Source organism: Trichechus manatus, unplaced genomic scaffold (assembly GCF_000243295.1).
Source record: "Trichechus manatus latirostris isolate Lorelei unplaced genomic scaffold, TriManLat1.0 scaffold00131, whole genome shotgun sequence".
In the NCBI taxonomy this organism is placed as follows: domain Eukaryota; kingdom Metazoa; phylum Chordata; class Mammalia; order Sirenia; family Trichechidae; genus Trichechus; species Trichechus manatus.
In genome coordinates this window covers 2,069,522-2,086,424 of record NW_004444067.1, presented here as the reverse complement: position 1 = coordinate 2,086,424, position 16,903 = coordinate 2,069,522, and the positions used below count along the sequence as shown (strand labels likewise).

Genomic DNA, 16,903 nt, shown 5'->3' with positions numbered 1-16,903 from the left:
CCCCCCCCCCCGCAGGGCACACATTTACCACCAGCACCACCCCCCAGCGCAGACAGATATGTGTCACCCCTCCGCCCCGTCGGTGACATTACTTGACAGCTCACCCGGTGAAGCTGATGGGGACGTCCGGCTGGCTAGACATGGCTACATGGCCTCCAGGCTGCAGAGCACCTTCCCAGCACCAGGTGCGAGCGAGCTGGCCTTGTCCCAGCGTGCCTGGTCGGGCCAGGGTTATCTGCCCCCTGGGTGGCCCAGGCCTGTAGAAGGTGCTGTTTTCTGCCCTGCGGGGTGCAGGCTCGCATGCACGGGATCATGTCCAGATGTGGGGCCATGGTGAGCGTAAGTCTCTGATCCTGCCTAGCTCTGTACTCAACGGGGACACCTCTAGGCCCCCCCAGTCTGGCAGACATGGCCGTGGATGTCACTTATGGGGACAGTATCTTGGCTTGGGTGGTTGGGCCACCAGGAGACAAGAGAGACCATGCTGAGGGACGGAGCATGCTGGGCTGCCATTTGGGGAGAAGCCGACCGTGGCCTTCCTGCAGGCCAGAATGTGGGGTCAGGGAGACCTGGCCCCCCCAGCTCCTAGGCTGACCACATCACAGGGACAGGCCAGGGCTGAGAGGCGGGGCGGGCTTCACTGGGAGTGTGTCCAGCTGGGCTGCCAAGAGTCAGAGGAGTTCCCCAAAGAGCGGTGCTAACGTGGGCCTGCTCCAGTGGGGGAGTGGAAGGGGCTGCATCAGTGTCTTCACGTGTCATCATTGTAGATGATTCAGCAGAGCTGGAGACACATGAGCTTCCCGGAGTGACACGCCCATGGGGGAGACAGATGTGCTCCAGTGAATTGGCATGGTTGTTGAGGTGGTGTCAGACAGACACAGAGAGAGACAAAGAGATCATCTGAGGTGGTTTAGACAGGTAGACAGACAGGCAGCTGCCTGCCATTGAGCGCACTCCAGCTCATGCACTGAGTGCGCTCCAGCTCATGGTGGCCTCACGTACAACAGAACAAAACGTGGTCCAGTCGTGCGTCATTCCCAAGGTCATTACCCCCGCTGGCCCTCCACTTCATCAGACACGGCAACCACCTCCAGAGAGTGATCCCCCAATGATGGGTCCAGAGCAAGCAAGTCGGACAGCGTTCTCTTGTGATCTCGGCTGATTTAAGGAAGTTGATTGCCAGGCCTTTCTTTCTAGTCCATCTTAGTCTGGAAGCTCTGCGGAAACCTGTCCACCATGGGTGACCCTGCTGGTATTTGCAATCCCGGGAGCATAGCTTCCAGTGTCACAGCATCACGTGAGCTACCACAGTATGACAGACTGACAGACGGGCGGTGGTGTTCAGGGTGATAAAATAAGCCCCAGTCAGGAGGTGGCTGACATGACGGAGAGCTGCTTGGTGGAGGTATCATTTTGGCTCAGACCTGAGTGATGAGAAGGAGCCGACCAGGCAGAGACTTGGCCGAGTGCAAAGGCCCTGTGGCAGGGGCCCGGGCGGCAGGCTCCAGGAGGCAAGTAGTGAGCCAGGGGAGAGCGGCCCTTGGGGAGGTGCGAGCAGTGGGCAGGGCCAGGTCATCCCAGCCTGGTGTCATCCTGGCCTGGTGTGGGGGCCGCTGAGGTTGTCCAAGGAGAGGGACGGGATGTGGTTCACAATTTATTATGGAGCGTTTAACGTCACAGCCACACTCTTGCTCCTGTACGGGCAGCACACGCATCCACGTGCGTGTGTTACACGCTCTTCAAGTTCCGTTGACACAGCGTTTAACGACCAGCTTCCCAGGGTAGTGGGGAGCCCAGATGTGTAGCCCATGCCGGTTCTCGTGGTACAGCATTCCCTGGAGCCCAGCTCCAGGCTGCCCATGTGATGCTGCCGACCGCAGAATTGGGAAGAGACTTGCTCAGCACACTCTCAGGCAGTGTTTCCGTCCTGCAGGTGGAGTTGGCCTGAGTAACATCAAGAGCTTAGATAACCTCCACATAATTAGGAAGTGAGGAGTTTTGAGTATTTGTTACTTTTGTCTTTATCGTAACTTGTTTAACTGTAAAGCGATGTGTTTCAGTTTTTGGAAATGACTGTTTAACAGCCGGCCTGCAGAATTCCTGAAAATCTGAGCTGGAATGAGCTGGCCCAGCACATCTCTGTCTGCGTGTCGTGTAAAGAGGCACCCCTCACGCACCAAGGGAGCATGCTCTGTTGTCTCCAGGAGGGACAGATGGGCTGGAGTATAGGTATAGGGGCAGGGGCCACAGGTAGGGGAGGGGACTGCTGGCCAAGGACACCAAGCAGCCGAAAACTGGCTTTGACCCCTGAACCTGGACCCCGCATCTCGCACCAACCCTGGGCTCCTGTGTGACGCAGATGGTCCCCATGGGGGCTGAAGGTACATCTCCTGCTGGAAAAGACCAGGAGCCCAGGGCTGACCTGGTGTTTCTCCCTTTGCTCCGCCTCCAGTTTAGGGCCCTTGCTGGGGATGCTGGGATACTGGGATGCGTCATCACATAGGAGCGTGGTTGTGGGGCACTGGAGGTGCCACACTCCAACTCAGGGAGGGCGGGAGATGGGCACTGGGGGTGCCACACCCCAACTCAGGGAGGGTGGGAGGTGGGCACTGGGGGTGCCAAACCCCAACTTGGGGAGGGTGGGAGGCAGGCTCTGGGGGTGCCACACCCCAGCTCGGGGATTGTGGGAGGTGGGCACTGGGGGTGCCACATCCCAACTCAGGGAGGGTCAGAGGTGGGAATCGCCTCTGTCCCGGGTCTGCTAATATGTCAGGAAGGAGGCAGGCCTGGCGTCCAGATTGCACACCTTATTGGGAAGTGGCAGAAATAATGACCAGGTTCCAGTGCTGATGGGGGCTGGGTGCCCGAGGGCTTGGTGATGGGGGCAGGGCCTGGTGGGGTGGTGAGGCCAGGCTGGGTGAGGGCAGTGGGTGGGTGGAGATGGCAGCGAGGACCCGGCGTAACTGGGGCCGACGCAGAACTCGGGCTTCAGTTTTGAATGCTGGCACTACTGTTTGTTGTTTCACTTACCCTCCTGTGCCTCAGTTTCCTTTTCTGCAAAATGGAAAGACGATGGGGGATGGGTTAGTTAGGTGCCGTCACGTTGGTTCCGACTCGTAGTGACCCTATGTACAAAAGAAGGAAACCCTGCCCGGTCCTGCGCCATCCTCACTATCATTGTGTTTGAGCCCATTGTTGCAGCCACTGTGTCATTCCGTGTCATTGAGGGTCTTCCTCTTTTTCGCAGACCCTCTGCCAAGCATCATGTCCTTTTCCAGGGACTGGTCCCTCCTGACAACATGTCCTCAGGAGCATTCTGGCTGTCCTGCCGGGACAGGTTGTTTGTCCTTCTGGCAGTCCGTGGCATAGTCAGTATTCTTTGCCAGCACCGCAATTCAAAGGCATTAGTTCTTCCTCGAATGAAGTACGAAGAACAGCACCCAGCACGAAGCCCTTTGATGTTAGTTGTTGCTGCCGGCCCTGCATGGCTCAGACTGTTTGCTCTTAGCTGCCAACCTAAAGCTTGGTAGTTTCAACACACCCAGCAGCTCCATGGAAGAAAGGCCTGGTGACCTGCTTCCAGAGATTTACAGTGAAGAAAACCCTGTGGCGCAGTTCTACCCTGTAACACGTGGGTGGCCATGAGTCGGAATCGACTCCACGGCAGCCAACAGCAGCATGCCTAGAGGAGTCCTTGGCTGATACAGTTAAAGCGGTCCCAGCTCCCGGGGGGTTAAACCTGAGGCTTTTAAGTTGGCAGGCTTGTGGCCAGGAGGGAAGACCAGGCTGGGGCTGGGGCTGGGGCTGGGGCTGGGACATGGGATGGCAGCCATGGAGGGGGAGGCTCATGGCAGCCATGGAGGGGGGAGGCTCGTGCAGCTCAGTCACTCTGCCTTTCACCCCCCACCGTTATGGAACAAAGAGGTGTCTTGGGGAAGAGAAGCAAGTCTGAGCCTGGAGGTTCTAGGTGGACACAGTGCAGCCTCAGAGAGCCCATGGTTACCTATGCCTGCACACCGACCCCTGCCCTGCGTCCAGCTTCCATAGAGTGCCAAGGCTGGCCTGGGGAACCCTACTTTGTCCTCATGATAAACCAGAGCCCTGGTGGAGGGGGGGTGTTGGGTGGCACGTGCTGTGGATGTGAAGGAAAGATGGGGAGAAAGGAGACGTTCCCCCAACCCGCCTTGTCTCGACTGCTTGGATTCTTTCTCCTTGGTTTGGAAATTGGTAAGACCGTGTGCCTGGTCCACACTGAAAGGCCTCTGGTGGGTTTATTTTATTTGGGATGGGAAGATGGCCTGGTTTGGCAGCTGCCTGCAGGAGGACCTTGGGGTGGTGAAGAAGCCAAGCATGTGCCTTAGAGACACCAGGTGGAACAGAAAGAAAGTCAGGAGGCGGTCTGAGGGCTCTGGCCACTAGTCCTGCCTGTCCTGTCTGGGGTGAGGGCAGGTGCTGGGGAGGAAGGGAGGGAGGGAGGCTCATGGGCCCAGTGTGTGCCACACCAGGCTCTGGGACTCAGGGAGGAAACCGAGGAGAGCGGTCTGGGTGAGGTGGCCGGCGGTGCTGTGAGTGTTCCTGACCCCCTGTGAGATGGGCTTGTTCTGCTTCCTTTGGGGGCCACTTGTCAGCCTAGCAACAAGCACCTGCCAGCAGCTCTCGGAAGTAGGGGTTCTCCCCTCACCTCCCCATTTTATGGATTTGGAGACTGAGGCTCAGAGAGGTGGCCTCAGCTTTATAGGGGGCCCCCGCTCCCCTCTCTCCTGCATGGGACTGGGAGGGCACCTCCCTCTGCCCGTGACCCCAGGGGCCTGGCGTTATTTGCTTCCACCCCACCGAGGATCCAGGCAGGAGATCATTCTCGGCACACCATAAGGGATCTCTCATCTCTGAGCCCCTCACTGAGCTGTATAGGAGAGTGGGGTTGGACACAGGCCTTCTCCATGCCTCATTCCCTGACGGTGGCCTCCCCAGACCCCAGGGGCTGTAGTCCCTAGGCTGTTGCCCCTCCCCAGCTCGTGCCAGCTGGGCCCTGGGCCCGAGCCCCCGCTCCCCACGGTGCCCTTAGCCCCCGGCTTCTCCCTGCTCCTGCTCAGCCCAGGTGCACGGCTGCCCCTGCCTCACGGTTCTTCCCTCTCTCCCACTCTCCCCTGGGCCTGGCAGCAGCAGCAACAGCAGCAGCAGCAACAGCAACAGCAACAGCAGCAGCAGCAGCAGCAGCAGCAGATGCCCCGGAGCAGCCAGGAGGAGAAGGAGGAGAAGGAGAAGGAGAAGGAGGCTGAGAAGGAGGAGGACAAGCCCGACGTGGACAACGACAAGGAAGAGCTCGTCAAGTAAGGCCAGCCCGCCACCACACAGGGTCACCTGCCGGGAAGGGAGGCCTCTCCTGTCTCCTCCATCCCTGCAGCCCCCCTCTGGAAGCCCGCTACCTGCCCTCCCCTCCTGCTTTCCCCTCTCTTTCTCATCCCTCTGGAGACTCCGGAGACTGATAGCTCATCTGAGTGCTCCTCCTGAGCTAATAAATCCTGGCAGTGACTTTGGAGCACTCTGCCTCCGAGCCCACCCCGCCCCCCCGGCTGAGGCTCCCGAGATGCTGGGGAGGGGACGTCAAAGGAGCACAGCACGCAGACAGGCCCGCCCTCACCTTCAGAACTATCGCTGTCAGTGTGAGTTCTTGCAGATCATGGCACAGCCTTGCCCGGGGCTGACAGCTCCCCCTGCCTTGGGCAGCGGGGGAGCTGGCCAGCTGGAGGCTCATTGCCGAGGTGGGGGCACGCCTGAGCACCAAGTACCTGTAGCATGACTTCAGAACATCTGGTCTGTCACCCTGTCTCCTCATGAGCCAGCGCGGCCCTTCCAGGAAGATGAATGGGAAGGCAGGGTGATAAATTCCAGTGACCCTGCAGTCAACTCTCCCAGGCCAGGTTCTGCAAAAGCCCCAGGCCTGGGTATTGAGGCCACGTGGACCCCCACACCTTGACTCGGCTGCCTAGACCCAGCGGGAGAGTCCCCCTCGCGTACTCCTCAGGCCCAGTGGCCCTTGGTAATCCTGAAAGCAAAGGTTTCACCATTTGTCAAGCCCCTCTGGGTGTACCTCCTTTATGAGGAGTAAAGTAGCCTTGGAAATCGCCACCAGCCTGCACCCCTCAGTTAATCAGGGTCTTGCGGTAGGTATAGATTACAGCTCTCTGCTTGGTGTAGAAAATGGCCTCGCAGGTAGCTACCAGCCCAAACTCCACTGGGTGAATAAAGTAGCCTCACAGAAACGTTTTCAGTACCGCTAATTGGTGAATAACATAGCTTCCCAGTAGCCACCTGCCCACGTACCCTTTCTTGGCAAATCACGTAGTCGACAGTTACCAGCTCGCATGTCATTTTGGTGCGTGAAATGGGACTTACAGGTACCTACGAGCCTGATGAGTAAGGCAGCTTGCAGATCTCTACCAGCCAGCCTTTGCCCCAGCTTTCCCCCTCTGTCCTAGTGTCTGAGCCTTAAAAACTAGCTGGCAGCTGAGCTGAAAGAAATTGTTTCCACCTACACTTGGTGTCCTGGCTCAGGGACCCATCCTGTCTCTCTCTATGTCCCTCAGGGAGAAGACAGACGACACCTCCGGTGAGGACAATGATGAGAAGGAGGCGGTGGCCTCCAAAGGCCGCAAAACCGCCAACAGCCAGGGGAGACGCAAAGGCCGCATCACGCGCTCGATGGCCAACGAGGCCAACAGTGAGGAGGCCGTCACCCCTCAGCAGAGCGCTGAGCTGGGTGAGTCAGGGGCCGGGGGGCCTCGGTGTGGGTCCTGACCCCACGCCGGGACTTCAGGCCTGTCCCTCGACCTCCTGGACCCCCACTGGCCACATCTCCAAGTGGGGGTGAAGTTCCTGCCCCACACAAGTGATGGAGAGTTCCAGTAACAGTCCCCCACCTTTCGCTCCGTGTGACTGCTTTGCCCCACGGAGCCTTGTCTGTACCCTTGTCCGTAGCGTGTGATGGCTTCCGGCCTATGCTCTCTCCAGGGGATCTTGGGGCTGAGAGCCAGGTGAGGGTGGTCTGTGGGCAGGGTGTGCTGAGTGGAGAGGGCACCACGACCAGGTGGTTGGGGCCACAGGTCCTCTCTGGAGAAGGGAGGAGGCCTGGGCCAGTCACAGTGACTTCGGGGCACTGGCTTCACGGGGAGCAGGGTGGGTCCAGGTGCTAACTGCTGCAGGCCCCCATGCCCAGAATGGTGCCAGGCACAGAGAAGTGCCCACGCAGTACAATTTGCTGGATGAATGGATATGGATGGATGGATATGGATGGACAGACGAGCGGGTGGAGGAGAGAGGGTGGATGAAAATGCAGAAAAACAAGGCCCTTGAGAGTGACGGGACCTGAGTCTTTGGCTTGGTGGGCTTCAGTAGGGCTGGGGCCCCTGGGCTGTCACTGTCCACTGCCCACAACCCCCTTCTCTTCACCTGCAGACTTATCCAGAATCCCCACTGAAGGTCTCTCCACTGCCCAGAGCTAGCCCTGCGCTTTGAGGCCCTTGAGGGATATCCCTACCTTCTCAGATACCCTCCCCCCAACCTGGGAGGGCACGGCCTGGGTCCCAAGCAACTCTGCCCCCACCTATGACCACTTCTGGGAGCAGACAGGTGACACTGCAGGGCGACACCTCAGGCCTGATTGGAAGTCGCGCTGGGGTCCTACCCAGTCCTCTGCACATGGGCGGGGCGTCTCTGGGAAGCAGGCCCCCCCAGTCCCCCACCCCAGCAGTGCTGACTGAGCACGCTGACAGGAGCTGCAGGGAAAGCAAATGCAGCGCGTGCTGCCCCCAGGGAACTTTAATATTTGGGGGAGGAGCTTCTGCTCGCCCATCGGACTCTCAGTGTGCATCTGCCGGGGCCTTGCACAGAGAGGCACTTCCGCGCCGTGGCCTGGTGGTCAGGACACCTGGGTCCAGTCCTTGGCTACACCCTGCCCTGTGCCTGGTATCCCACATAGGGTAATGCCAGCAATCTGGTCCAGTCCAGCCAGCGCACCTGTTTTGTTTTGCCCACACGTAAGTTTCGTGAAATTTGAATTCATAGCCAACAGCAAGAGGCTGGGTAGTCTAGTGCTTAATCACGTGGATTCTGGAGTTAGATCCTGGGGTTAAATCCCAGCTTTAGCTACTGACCTCGGCCAGAGAGCGTTCGCATGCATCTCTGTGTGGAAAGGCCTAGAACATGCCCGGTTGTGGGAAGAGCCCTGTGACTGGGAGCTACTGTTACTTCAGAGCTGAGAGGTTGGCCATAAAAACCAGATCACTCGCTTTATTTTAGTTTTTGTTTTGAAATCAGAAGATCTTGCCACACTTGGCCAGTATGTCCATGGGACAGCTATGGTCGGGTGCTGAGCAACAACCCTTTATAGGAGGGGTGTGGCTTTAACTGTCCCCACCCTGCCCCTGGCCCTCTAGGTGTCTGGGTCATACCTTTACTTCTCTGAGCCTCAGTTTCTCCTTCTGCCCAGTGGGGTGTTCATCTCCAGGTGCTCTGAGCCTCGCTCACTCCCCTACCCTAAAAAAGTTAGTTGACATCGGGTCACCTCTGAGTCAAGTGACCCCACGTGTGTCAGAGTAAAACTGTGCTCCACAGGGTTTTCAGTGGATGGGTTTTCAGAAGTAGGTCACCAGATCTTTCTTCCTAGGCACCTCTGGGTGGACTCAAACCTCCAGTCTTTCGGTTAGCATCCACTGAGTAATTTAACAGTTTGCACCACCCAGGGACTCCCCCACCTCAGAGTAGGGGAAGTGTGGGAGATTGAGTAGCAGTTCTCCGGTTCTGCCACCGGAGGGCAGCCGACATGCATCTGTCATCTGTACTTGTCTGGTTGTTTGGTCCAGTCCTTCTGCCTTGGCCCCTGAGTGCTCTGTGGAGGCTCCAGTGCCAGGGTTTCTTCCCAGGGCAGGGTTTGACATAGGTGCTGTTTCATTCCGCTGTACCCCTCAGGGGTCTGTCCCCTCCTCTGATGAGAGGCGGTTCCCACCCGTTTCATAGATGGGCCACTCGAGGCTTAGGGAAGGGACGTAGCCTCCCTGAAGTCCCAGAGTTAGTCAGGATTTGAAGCTGGCCTCTCCTGTAGGTTTTGTGGTTGCCGCTTGGTGCTGGCCCGCCTGGAGGCCCAGATGGAGAGCTCTTTCAGACGCACGCTGGTGGGCCTGGTCTCCGCGGACATTCCCCTCCACCATTCCAGCTGATGTGGGAGCTGGGCTGCTGGCTGGGAAACACAACTCCCAGGCCCTCTAATGGGCAGTTCCAGCAGCCCCCTCCCCACAGCTAGGAGAGGAGAGGGACAGTCAGGACATGTGGAACAGGTGAAGCCTTGGCAGCAGGGAGTGGGGGCAGCTGGGGGCCCCCACCTGTCGGGGTGCTGCCAGCTCCCATTGAGGGCAGGACCATCTCCCTTCTCCTAGTGGGAGCTCCTGGGCCACCTCCCCTCCTGCCAGAACCTTCCGCACAGGCCACCACTCCCACCGCTCTGTGGAATGCACACTCTGTGCCTCGTGCTGTTCCAGGAAGCACATGCCTGTGGTCCCCACCTCCCTCATGCATTCTGAAGACCCAGAAGGGCAGGACCAGGGCTTGCGTCTAGGGGGTCTCAGGAGAGGCCCCAGCACAGTACTGCAGCCCCCCGCCTCCAGCCCGGGGCTCACGTCTAGGGGGTCTGGGGAGAGGCCCCAGCACAGTGCTGCAGCCCCCCGCCTCCGACCCGGGGCTCACGTCTAGGGGGTCTGGGGAGAGGCCCCAGCACAGTGCTGCAGCCCCCCGCCTCCGACCCGGGGCTCACGTCTAGGGGGTCTGGGGAGAGGCCCCAGCACAGTGCTGCAGCCCCCCGCCTCTGACCCGGGGCTCACGTCTAGGGGTTCTTGGGAGAGTCCCCGGCACAGTGCTGCAGCCCCCCGCCTCCAGCCTGGCACGGCCTAAGCCACGAGGACCCCATCCTCATGTTGGAGGCGTTGGTGGGGAGCATAATAACTACCCTCCAGAGCAGTGGTCTCAACCTGTGTGATTCTGCAGCCCCCCAGACCCCCTGCCCCGGGACATTGGAGTGGCCTGAGGACATTTTGGTTGTCACAGCTGGGAAGGGTGCTGCTGGCCTCTTGTGGGTGGATACCAGAGATAGCACCTCCCAGTGCACAGGATGGTCCCCCGTCAAGACCCTTGGCCGTTGGGAGCCTCAGCTTCTCCATCTGTAGAATGGGGTGACTGCAGATCCCCCCCGCCAGTGTTCAGCCAGCACCCAGCGTGGCATAAGGGCTCAAGAAGGGGCATCGGGGAACACGGCCACCCCATGAGGCTCCAAGCCCCTCACCTGAGTGAGGCCTTGTCTACCCCCTTCCTGGCTCAGGGAGAGAAATGTGGGGGAAGGGCTGCCACCAACCCACCTGTGTCTTCCTTGCAGCCTCCATGGAGATGAATGAGAGTTCCCGCTGGACCGAGGAGGAAATGGAGACAGCCAAGAAAGGTGAGGGCTCTGCTGTTACACTGCGGGCTCCAGAGGCCCGGGGGCGCAGAGATGCTGAGCCAGGCGTGGCGTGCTCACCCCACACACAGCCTCCGTCTTCCCCTCTGTAAAATGGAACGGTGCTGGCTGCCGAGTCAGGCTCCGGAGCGTGTCCCCAGGTGACCTCGGGCTGCAGCTCAGGCTGTGCACGTGGTTGGTGGAGCGGCGTTCACGGTCACTTCTGAGGCCAGCGTGGCGCGGCTCCAGAGACAGAGCAGCAGGAGGGGGGCTGGCCCCTCGCGGACAGCACAGACCTTGTTGCGGCCACCGTGGTTGGGGTCACAGGGTCAGCGAGACCTGCCGGGGCCTCTGGTCCTCACAGGGCGCAACCCTGGAGGCCCCTCCATCTGGGGCTGGAGTGTTCTGACCCGGGACATCAAGAATCCGTGTGGATGTGGGCTGCAGGGTCTGCGGTGGCCTGGGGGCGTTGGGCCTTCGGGGCACCATGGAGTTGCTGAGTCAGGGTCCTGAGCTGACAGGCACAGCTGGTGGGTGCGAGTTTGGGAGCAGAAGCCCTGTACTGCAGGCCCGCTCGCGGATGACCTTGTGAGGTGCAGAGTGGGGGTGTCAGCACCTCCCCAGATGGACCCGCTCTCGGCTGCCCTGTCTGCCGGGTAGGCAAGGCTGGGCTGGGTGGTGCCGTGCCCCTGGTGCCGACCTTACGGCTGTCCTCTCAGGCCGCGCCTGTGGCTTCCACGCGGGGGCCGCAGGAGGGGGACCCTGGAGAGCCACGCGTGTGGTCACTGAAGCCAGACGACGGGGTCCTTGCCAGCCTAGCTTGGCGATGTTCCAGGCCTCCGCTTCTCCATCTATAAGGTAGGGAGGTGTGCTATGGGCAGTGACGATCACTGGCCGGCCACCGGTCCCAGGACGGGGCCTGACCGCAGTCCCCTCCGTCTCTGGGAGGTGCCCAGCCCTCCCCTCTGCTGGTGCAGGGGTGTCAGATGAGAGCTCTGGTGACAGGGATGCTGGCGCTGGGCTGGCGGCCACCTCGGATTATCTGTACTCACCCTGGTTTACCTTCATCTGATTCTGAGAAGCAGCTTCCGGTCCTGTCCACCTCCTCAGCGAGGACCAGGTGCAGAGGCAGAGTTTGCCCGGGGTGGGAGCTGGTGCACAGAGGGGCTTCCAGGCCACAGCTAGGAAGCCAGGCTGCCTTCTGACACGTGGGCTCATTTGTGCCCAGAGCCCCAGGGGGTGACTTGAAGGGAACAAATGGCCTTTGTAGACACAGGGCAGGGGTCTGAGAACAGCCCTGTGGCCTGGGACCACAGGGCAGTCTGGGCCCCGTCCCCACCTCCAGCCTGGGTGTGGGCAGAGGGCCCAAGTGTGGGATTCCAGAAACAGACCCAGCAGTGGCCCCCAGACCTGAGGAGACCTTCCACAGCCCTCCCTCGGCTTCCTGGGACCCCTGCCCCTTCCCCTCTAGGGTCTTGGCCCAGCTTTCTGCCCCTCTGCCCAGCCAGCCCTGAGGCTGAAGTAGGCCTGGGGGAGGCCCACGAGCCGCAGCATCACCAGAAAAGAGAGAAGCCTCCAGCTTCCTTTGCAGGGTGAGGTGGCACCAGAAGTGTCTGTGGGATCAGGGGTGATAATGGGGAGCCTGTAGGTGCTGCCTCCAGCTGGCAGGGCACAGGGCAGTGGTCAGCCCCCTCAAGGGGCCATCCGGTGGCTATCCCTGTCCTCCATGTCCACTTCCTAGTGTGGATTTTGCTGTGGGGAATAAAAGAGACTTTAATGAAATGCACGAGGTCCCCTCCCCCGTTTTATTGTAGTAAAACGTATATAACATCAAATTCACCATTTCAGTTATTCTAAAGTGCATAGCTTGGTGGCATTTAAGTATATTCACTGTCCTGCAACCATCACGACTATCTATTTCCAGAACATTCTCATCACCCCAAAAGGAGACCCTGCACCCATTAGCAGCCACTCCCTCTTTCCCTCCCCAGCCCCTGGCATTCCCTCGTCTGCTTTCTGCTTCCCTGTTGTGCACGTTTCTCGTAAACAGGATCCTAGAATATCGGTCGTTTTGCGTCTGGCAGTTTTCACGCGGCATACTCTTCTGAAGGTTCGTCCGTGTCGTAGCACGTCTCAAAGCTCCGTCTCTCTTTGTGGCTGCATAGTACTCTGTTGTACGCACGGGCCACACTCTGTTTATCGCTCATCTGCCGGCTTGTTGCCACCTTTCGGTTGTTGTGAGCAGTACCGCCGTGAGCGTTTGTGTAGAATTGCATGCGTCTTCGTTAACCGCGTGCCGGACCCCGGAGTAGGGGGGCCTGTTGGCAGTGACAGTGCCTGGGGGCGGGGAGAGGTGGCTCATACAGATGTCTCAGAGTCAGCAGCCCGAGCCCCACATTCTCTGTCTCCCTTCTTGGGGGGGTCTTCTGTCATTGCCACGGCCCGTCCCTGGCACCCTCCCTGTTGCCCGGGCACCAGGAGTTGGTGGTGGCCCGCTCCCTCTGGAAGGACAGCCTGGAGGTGGGGAGGGCGGGAGCGGGGATGACTCACCAGCTGAGATGGAGTGCTCTCCACGGCTCAAGGTTGGGTCCTCCGGCAGCAGTGAGCTCATCCTGGGCCCTGCTACCTCTGCGTACCTGCCCCGAGGGACAGCTCCAGAGATGGCAAGAGATGCCCCCGTGGTTCTGGTGCAGGGGGCATGCCGGGGACCATGTGTGCTGAGACCTGCTCAGTGACATTTGTGATAATGTGGTGAGCCCTGGCGTGCCGTCTGCGTGGATTACAGCAATCTGGACAATTACTGCGCAGGGTGGCTGCTAATGGCTGTGTGTTCTAGGCGACAGCAGTGAGGGTGGGGGTAGAGTCAGGGAGGCAGGTGCTGGCAGCCCCCAGCAACTCTGTCTCCACAGTGGGTGGGGGTGGGGAGCCTAGGAAGATTCCAGAGCCCCCGCCCAAACCTCAAAAATTCAGAGATGCTAAAGAACCCCAGAGTCAGCTGTGTCTAAGGCAGATGGCATTGTTCACCAACCCCCGCCCCCATCATTTGAATCAGGTCCGTACCTTCCCCTGTGCAGGCAAGGGCTCCCCGAGATGAGCCAGCCCCTCCTCAGGGGAGCCCAGGCAGGTGAGCATCGAGGTGTCCCTAGAGCCTCAGGCCCATGGACCTGCTTGGAGCATCTGGGAAGACTGCCTTGAGGGACGAGCTTTCTGACCTCTGGCCACCTCTCTGTGCCTCAGTTTCCTCCTACACAGTGTGGGAATTAGAGCATCACCCACTTTACGGGAGTCAGAGGAGAGTAAACAGGGAAAGCTTCAGGCAGTGATGTCCTAGGCGTACTGAGTTCCTAGTCACTTGTGGAGCTGTGTCTTAGTCACCTAGTGCTGCTATAAAGAAAATACCGCAAGTGGATGGCTTTAACAAGGAGATATTTATTCTCTCATAGTCTAGGAGGCTAGATGTCCGAATTCCAGGTGCTAGCTCTAGCGGAAGGCTTTCTTTGTCTGTTGGCTATGTGGGAAGGTCCTTGTCATCAATCTTCCCCTGGTCTAGGAGCTTCTCAGCGCAGGGACCCCAGGTCCAAAGGATGCGCTATTCTCCTGGCTCTACTTTCTTGGTGGTAGGAAGTCCCCCTGTCTCTCTGCTCACTTCTCTCTTTTATATCTCAAAAGAGATTGATTTAAGGCATAAGCTGACCTTGTAGATTGAGTCCTGCCTCATTAACGTAATAGTCTCTAATCCTGCCTCGTTAACATCATGGAGGCAGGATTTACGACCCATAGGAAAATCACATCAGATGACAGAATGGTGGACAGTCACACAGTATGAGCAATCATGGCCTTGCCAAGTTGATACACATTTTTGGGGGACACAGTATGATCCATAACAAGCTGCAGATAGGTCTTTGTGCTGTGACCTCAGCTGGGCTCCTCCCTATCCCACCCTCAGTTTCCCCTGTTCTTTAGAATGTGACCAGGGATGTCACCACCCAGGGACATCATAAAGGTATAACAAGCCAACATAGGTAGAGTCCTTGGCATACAGTAGGTGCTCAGAAGCAGCAGGCCTGCAGTTTAGCTGGGGTTCTGGATTCAAATTTGGGCTCAGCCTGTTATGGGTATGTGTGTGGCCCTGAGCAGGGAACTGCCCCTCTTGGGGCCGCTGCCCTCTCCTGCAGGCTGGCAAGGGGCCAGAGAGCAGTAATCTTCTAAGCACATGTCTCCAGGGTGCTGAGGGTCCACCTGGTCAGACAGGGGCCCTTGGGCTGGCACCCAGAGCACAAATTCATGATGATTAGCACGAAGTAGCATACTGAGCGCTGGCCAGGTGGCAGGCACTGCTAATGTCTGTGTTAAGTCACCTCCTCCCCACCAGCTTTGAGGCAGGTGCTGTGATTCATTTATTCAGATGAGCAGACTAGCCCAGAGAGGCTGAGTGAGTTGCCCCAGGTTGCACAGCTGTTACATGGTAGAGCTGGGATTTGAACCCAGGCACTCTAGTGGCAGAGTTGGAAGGAGGCTGCGTGAGGTTGAGTGAGGTCATCCACATAAAGGATTTAGTATGGGGTCAGGCACAAGGCTGGCAGTTAATATTAACCTGATAAAGAGCCAGCATGGCACATGCAAGGGCCCTGTGGCAGGGGGAGTGTGGTGGGAACCTGGAGAGAGAGGAGGAGAGCGGCAGGGGGTACACTGGAGAGCCCAGTGGGACTCTGGCCCTGCCACTGAGGAGGGTGGAGTTTTCCCGTTATTCTAAGAGCACAAGGGATCATTGGAGGAGGGGTCCTGGGTGGGCAGCTGACCCCTTGCCTTCTTAGGGGCACACTCTGGGTGCGGATTGAGTGCGAGCAGGAAGCAGCCTCCCAGGAATCTGGCAGCCCTAGGGAGCTGGCCATCAGCCTCTTGGCTGCATGCCACGCTGGGCGGGAGGGGCAGGTCCAGTGCTGGGCTGGGATATGTGACTCTCCCTCCCCTGGGAAAGGTCAGCCTGGTCCGCTCGGTGTCCTGACCCAGCTGTGTTGGAGGCCCAGGGCTCTGCTGCAGCTCCACCCGGCCCCCACCCACTTCCCTGGTTCCCGGGTTCCCTGGCGGCACGGAGCCAACTGTGGAGGGAGCGGGGAAGCTATTCCAAACCACGAGTAGGCTATGGCCAGCTCTAGGGCCTCCAGCCCCCCTCTCCTCTACGGTGGCCTGTCCAGAGAGGAGGGAGGGGGCAAACCCCAAAGGGTTGGATGAGCCCGGGCAGACCCCGAAGTCTTCCCCCTGTAGCCAATGCCCAGTGTGTCTGGCAGAGTCACTCCCTTTCTATGGGAGTGAGGAAGGAACTAGTAATCTTTGTGCACCTGTGGAGTGCTCATTGTATACAGGAGCTCGTTTAAATAGTTTTCATGGATGAAGAGTCCAAGGCTGGTGGGGGGAGGGGAAGTGGGAGCCCCCAGCCACGGAGCTCAGAAGTTGGACGGCCCCCTGCAAGTGTTGAGCCTTGGCTGCCCCACCGCAGGAGTTCCAGAGGCGGAGCAGCTATGTTCTGGGCCTGACGGCATTGCAGGCATCCCCCCAGGCTCTCGGCAGGCCGAGGGCCCAGTGGCCAGCTCATGGGCCTGGCTGGGCTCAGGTCTGTTGGGGCCACTTCCTGGCTCTAGTCATCAGTCCGGGCCTGGAGGAGATGGGCCAGCACTCAGTTGCGGGTGGGTAATTGAGGAGGGCTGACTTAACCCCTGGGCACCAGAGCTGCCATCTCCCCAGTGGGAAGCTTCTCTCACGTTCCAAAACAGTCTCTGCTATGATGGATCAGGAGGAGAGAGTTGGGGTTCTGTATGAACTCAGGGGTGCAGCCAGACACAGGGCAGGCTCCAGACTCTCCTGTTCCTTGTCACCACCCTTGAAGATAAGGTCAGGCAGTCACCTGATTCGGCTACCGGGCAGGAATCCAGAAAGGAGCTTTCAAGGCTTACAGATTGGGGCACCTGTGGCTGTTTATGGGGATAATGACCAGGCCTGTCATCATGCAGACATGCTCACTGGGCAGAGTGCTTTGTGTGAATTACCCTGCTTCATCCAGGGCTTCGAACCGGTTTGTTCCACCCCAGATATACTGACTCAGAATCTCCATTTTACCAAGATCTCCAAGTGATTCATATATGTAATAAATTTTGAGAACCACTGCTCTGCTAGTGGTTCTCAGAATTGGTCCCTAATCAGCAGCATTAGCATCTTCTGGGAACTTGTTAGAAATGCAAATTCTCAGTAGGGGTTTGAACCATAAGGAGCCAGTTCCAAGTCCAGGAGGCCAGTGCTCCACCTGCACACGTAGGTATGTATACACACATACATAGACATACACACCCCCTCTGTTAGGAGGCCAGTGCCCCACCTGCACATGTGTACACACACTTTGTTAGGCGGCCAGTGCCCCACCTGCACGTG

At 58.8% G+C, this 16,903-nt stretch overlaps 1 protein-coding gene across 3 annotated transcripts in view; it reads left to right on the top strand.

The window, feature by feature from the left end:
• NCOR2 (nuclear receptor corepressor 2) overlaps positions 1–16,903 on the top strand; it is a 133,690-nt gene that overhangs the window by 58,422 nt on the left and 58,365 nt on the right. For all 3 annotated transcript variants that reach the window (XM_004385002.2, XM_004385001.2, XM_004385000.3), the window contains exons 14-16: positions 5,173–5,330; positions 6,588–6,760; positions 10,421–10,483. In XM_004385002.2, the coding sequence (XP_004385059.1) occupies positions 5,173–5,330; positions 6,588–6,760; positions 10,421–10,483 (394 nt within the window). The remainder of the gene's footprint in view (positions 1–5,172; positions 5,331–6,587; positions 6,761–10,420; positions 10,484–16,903) is intronic.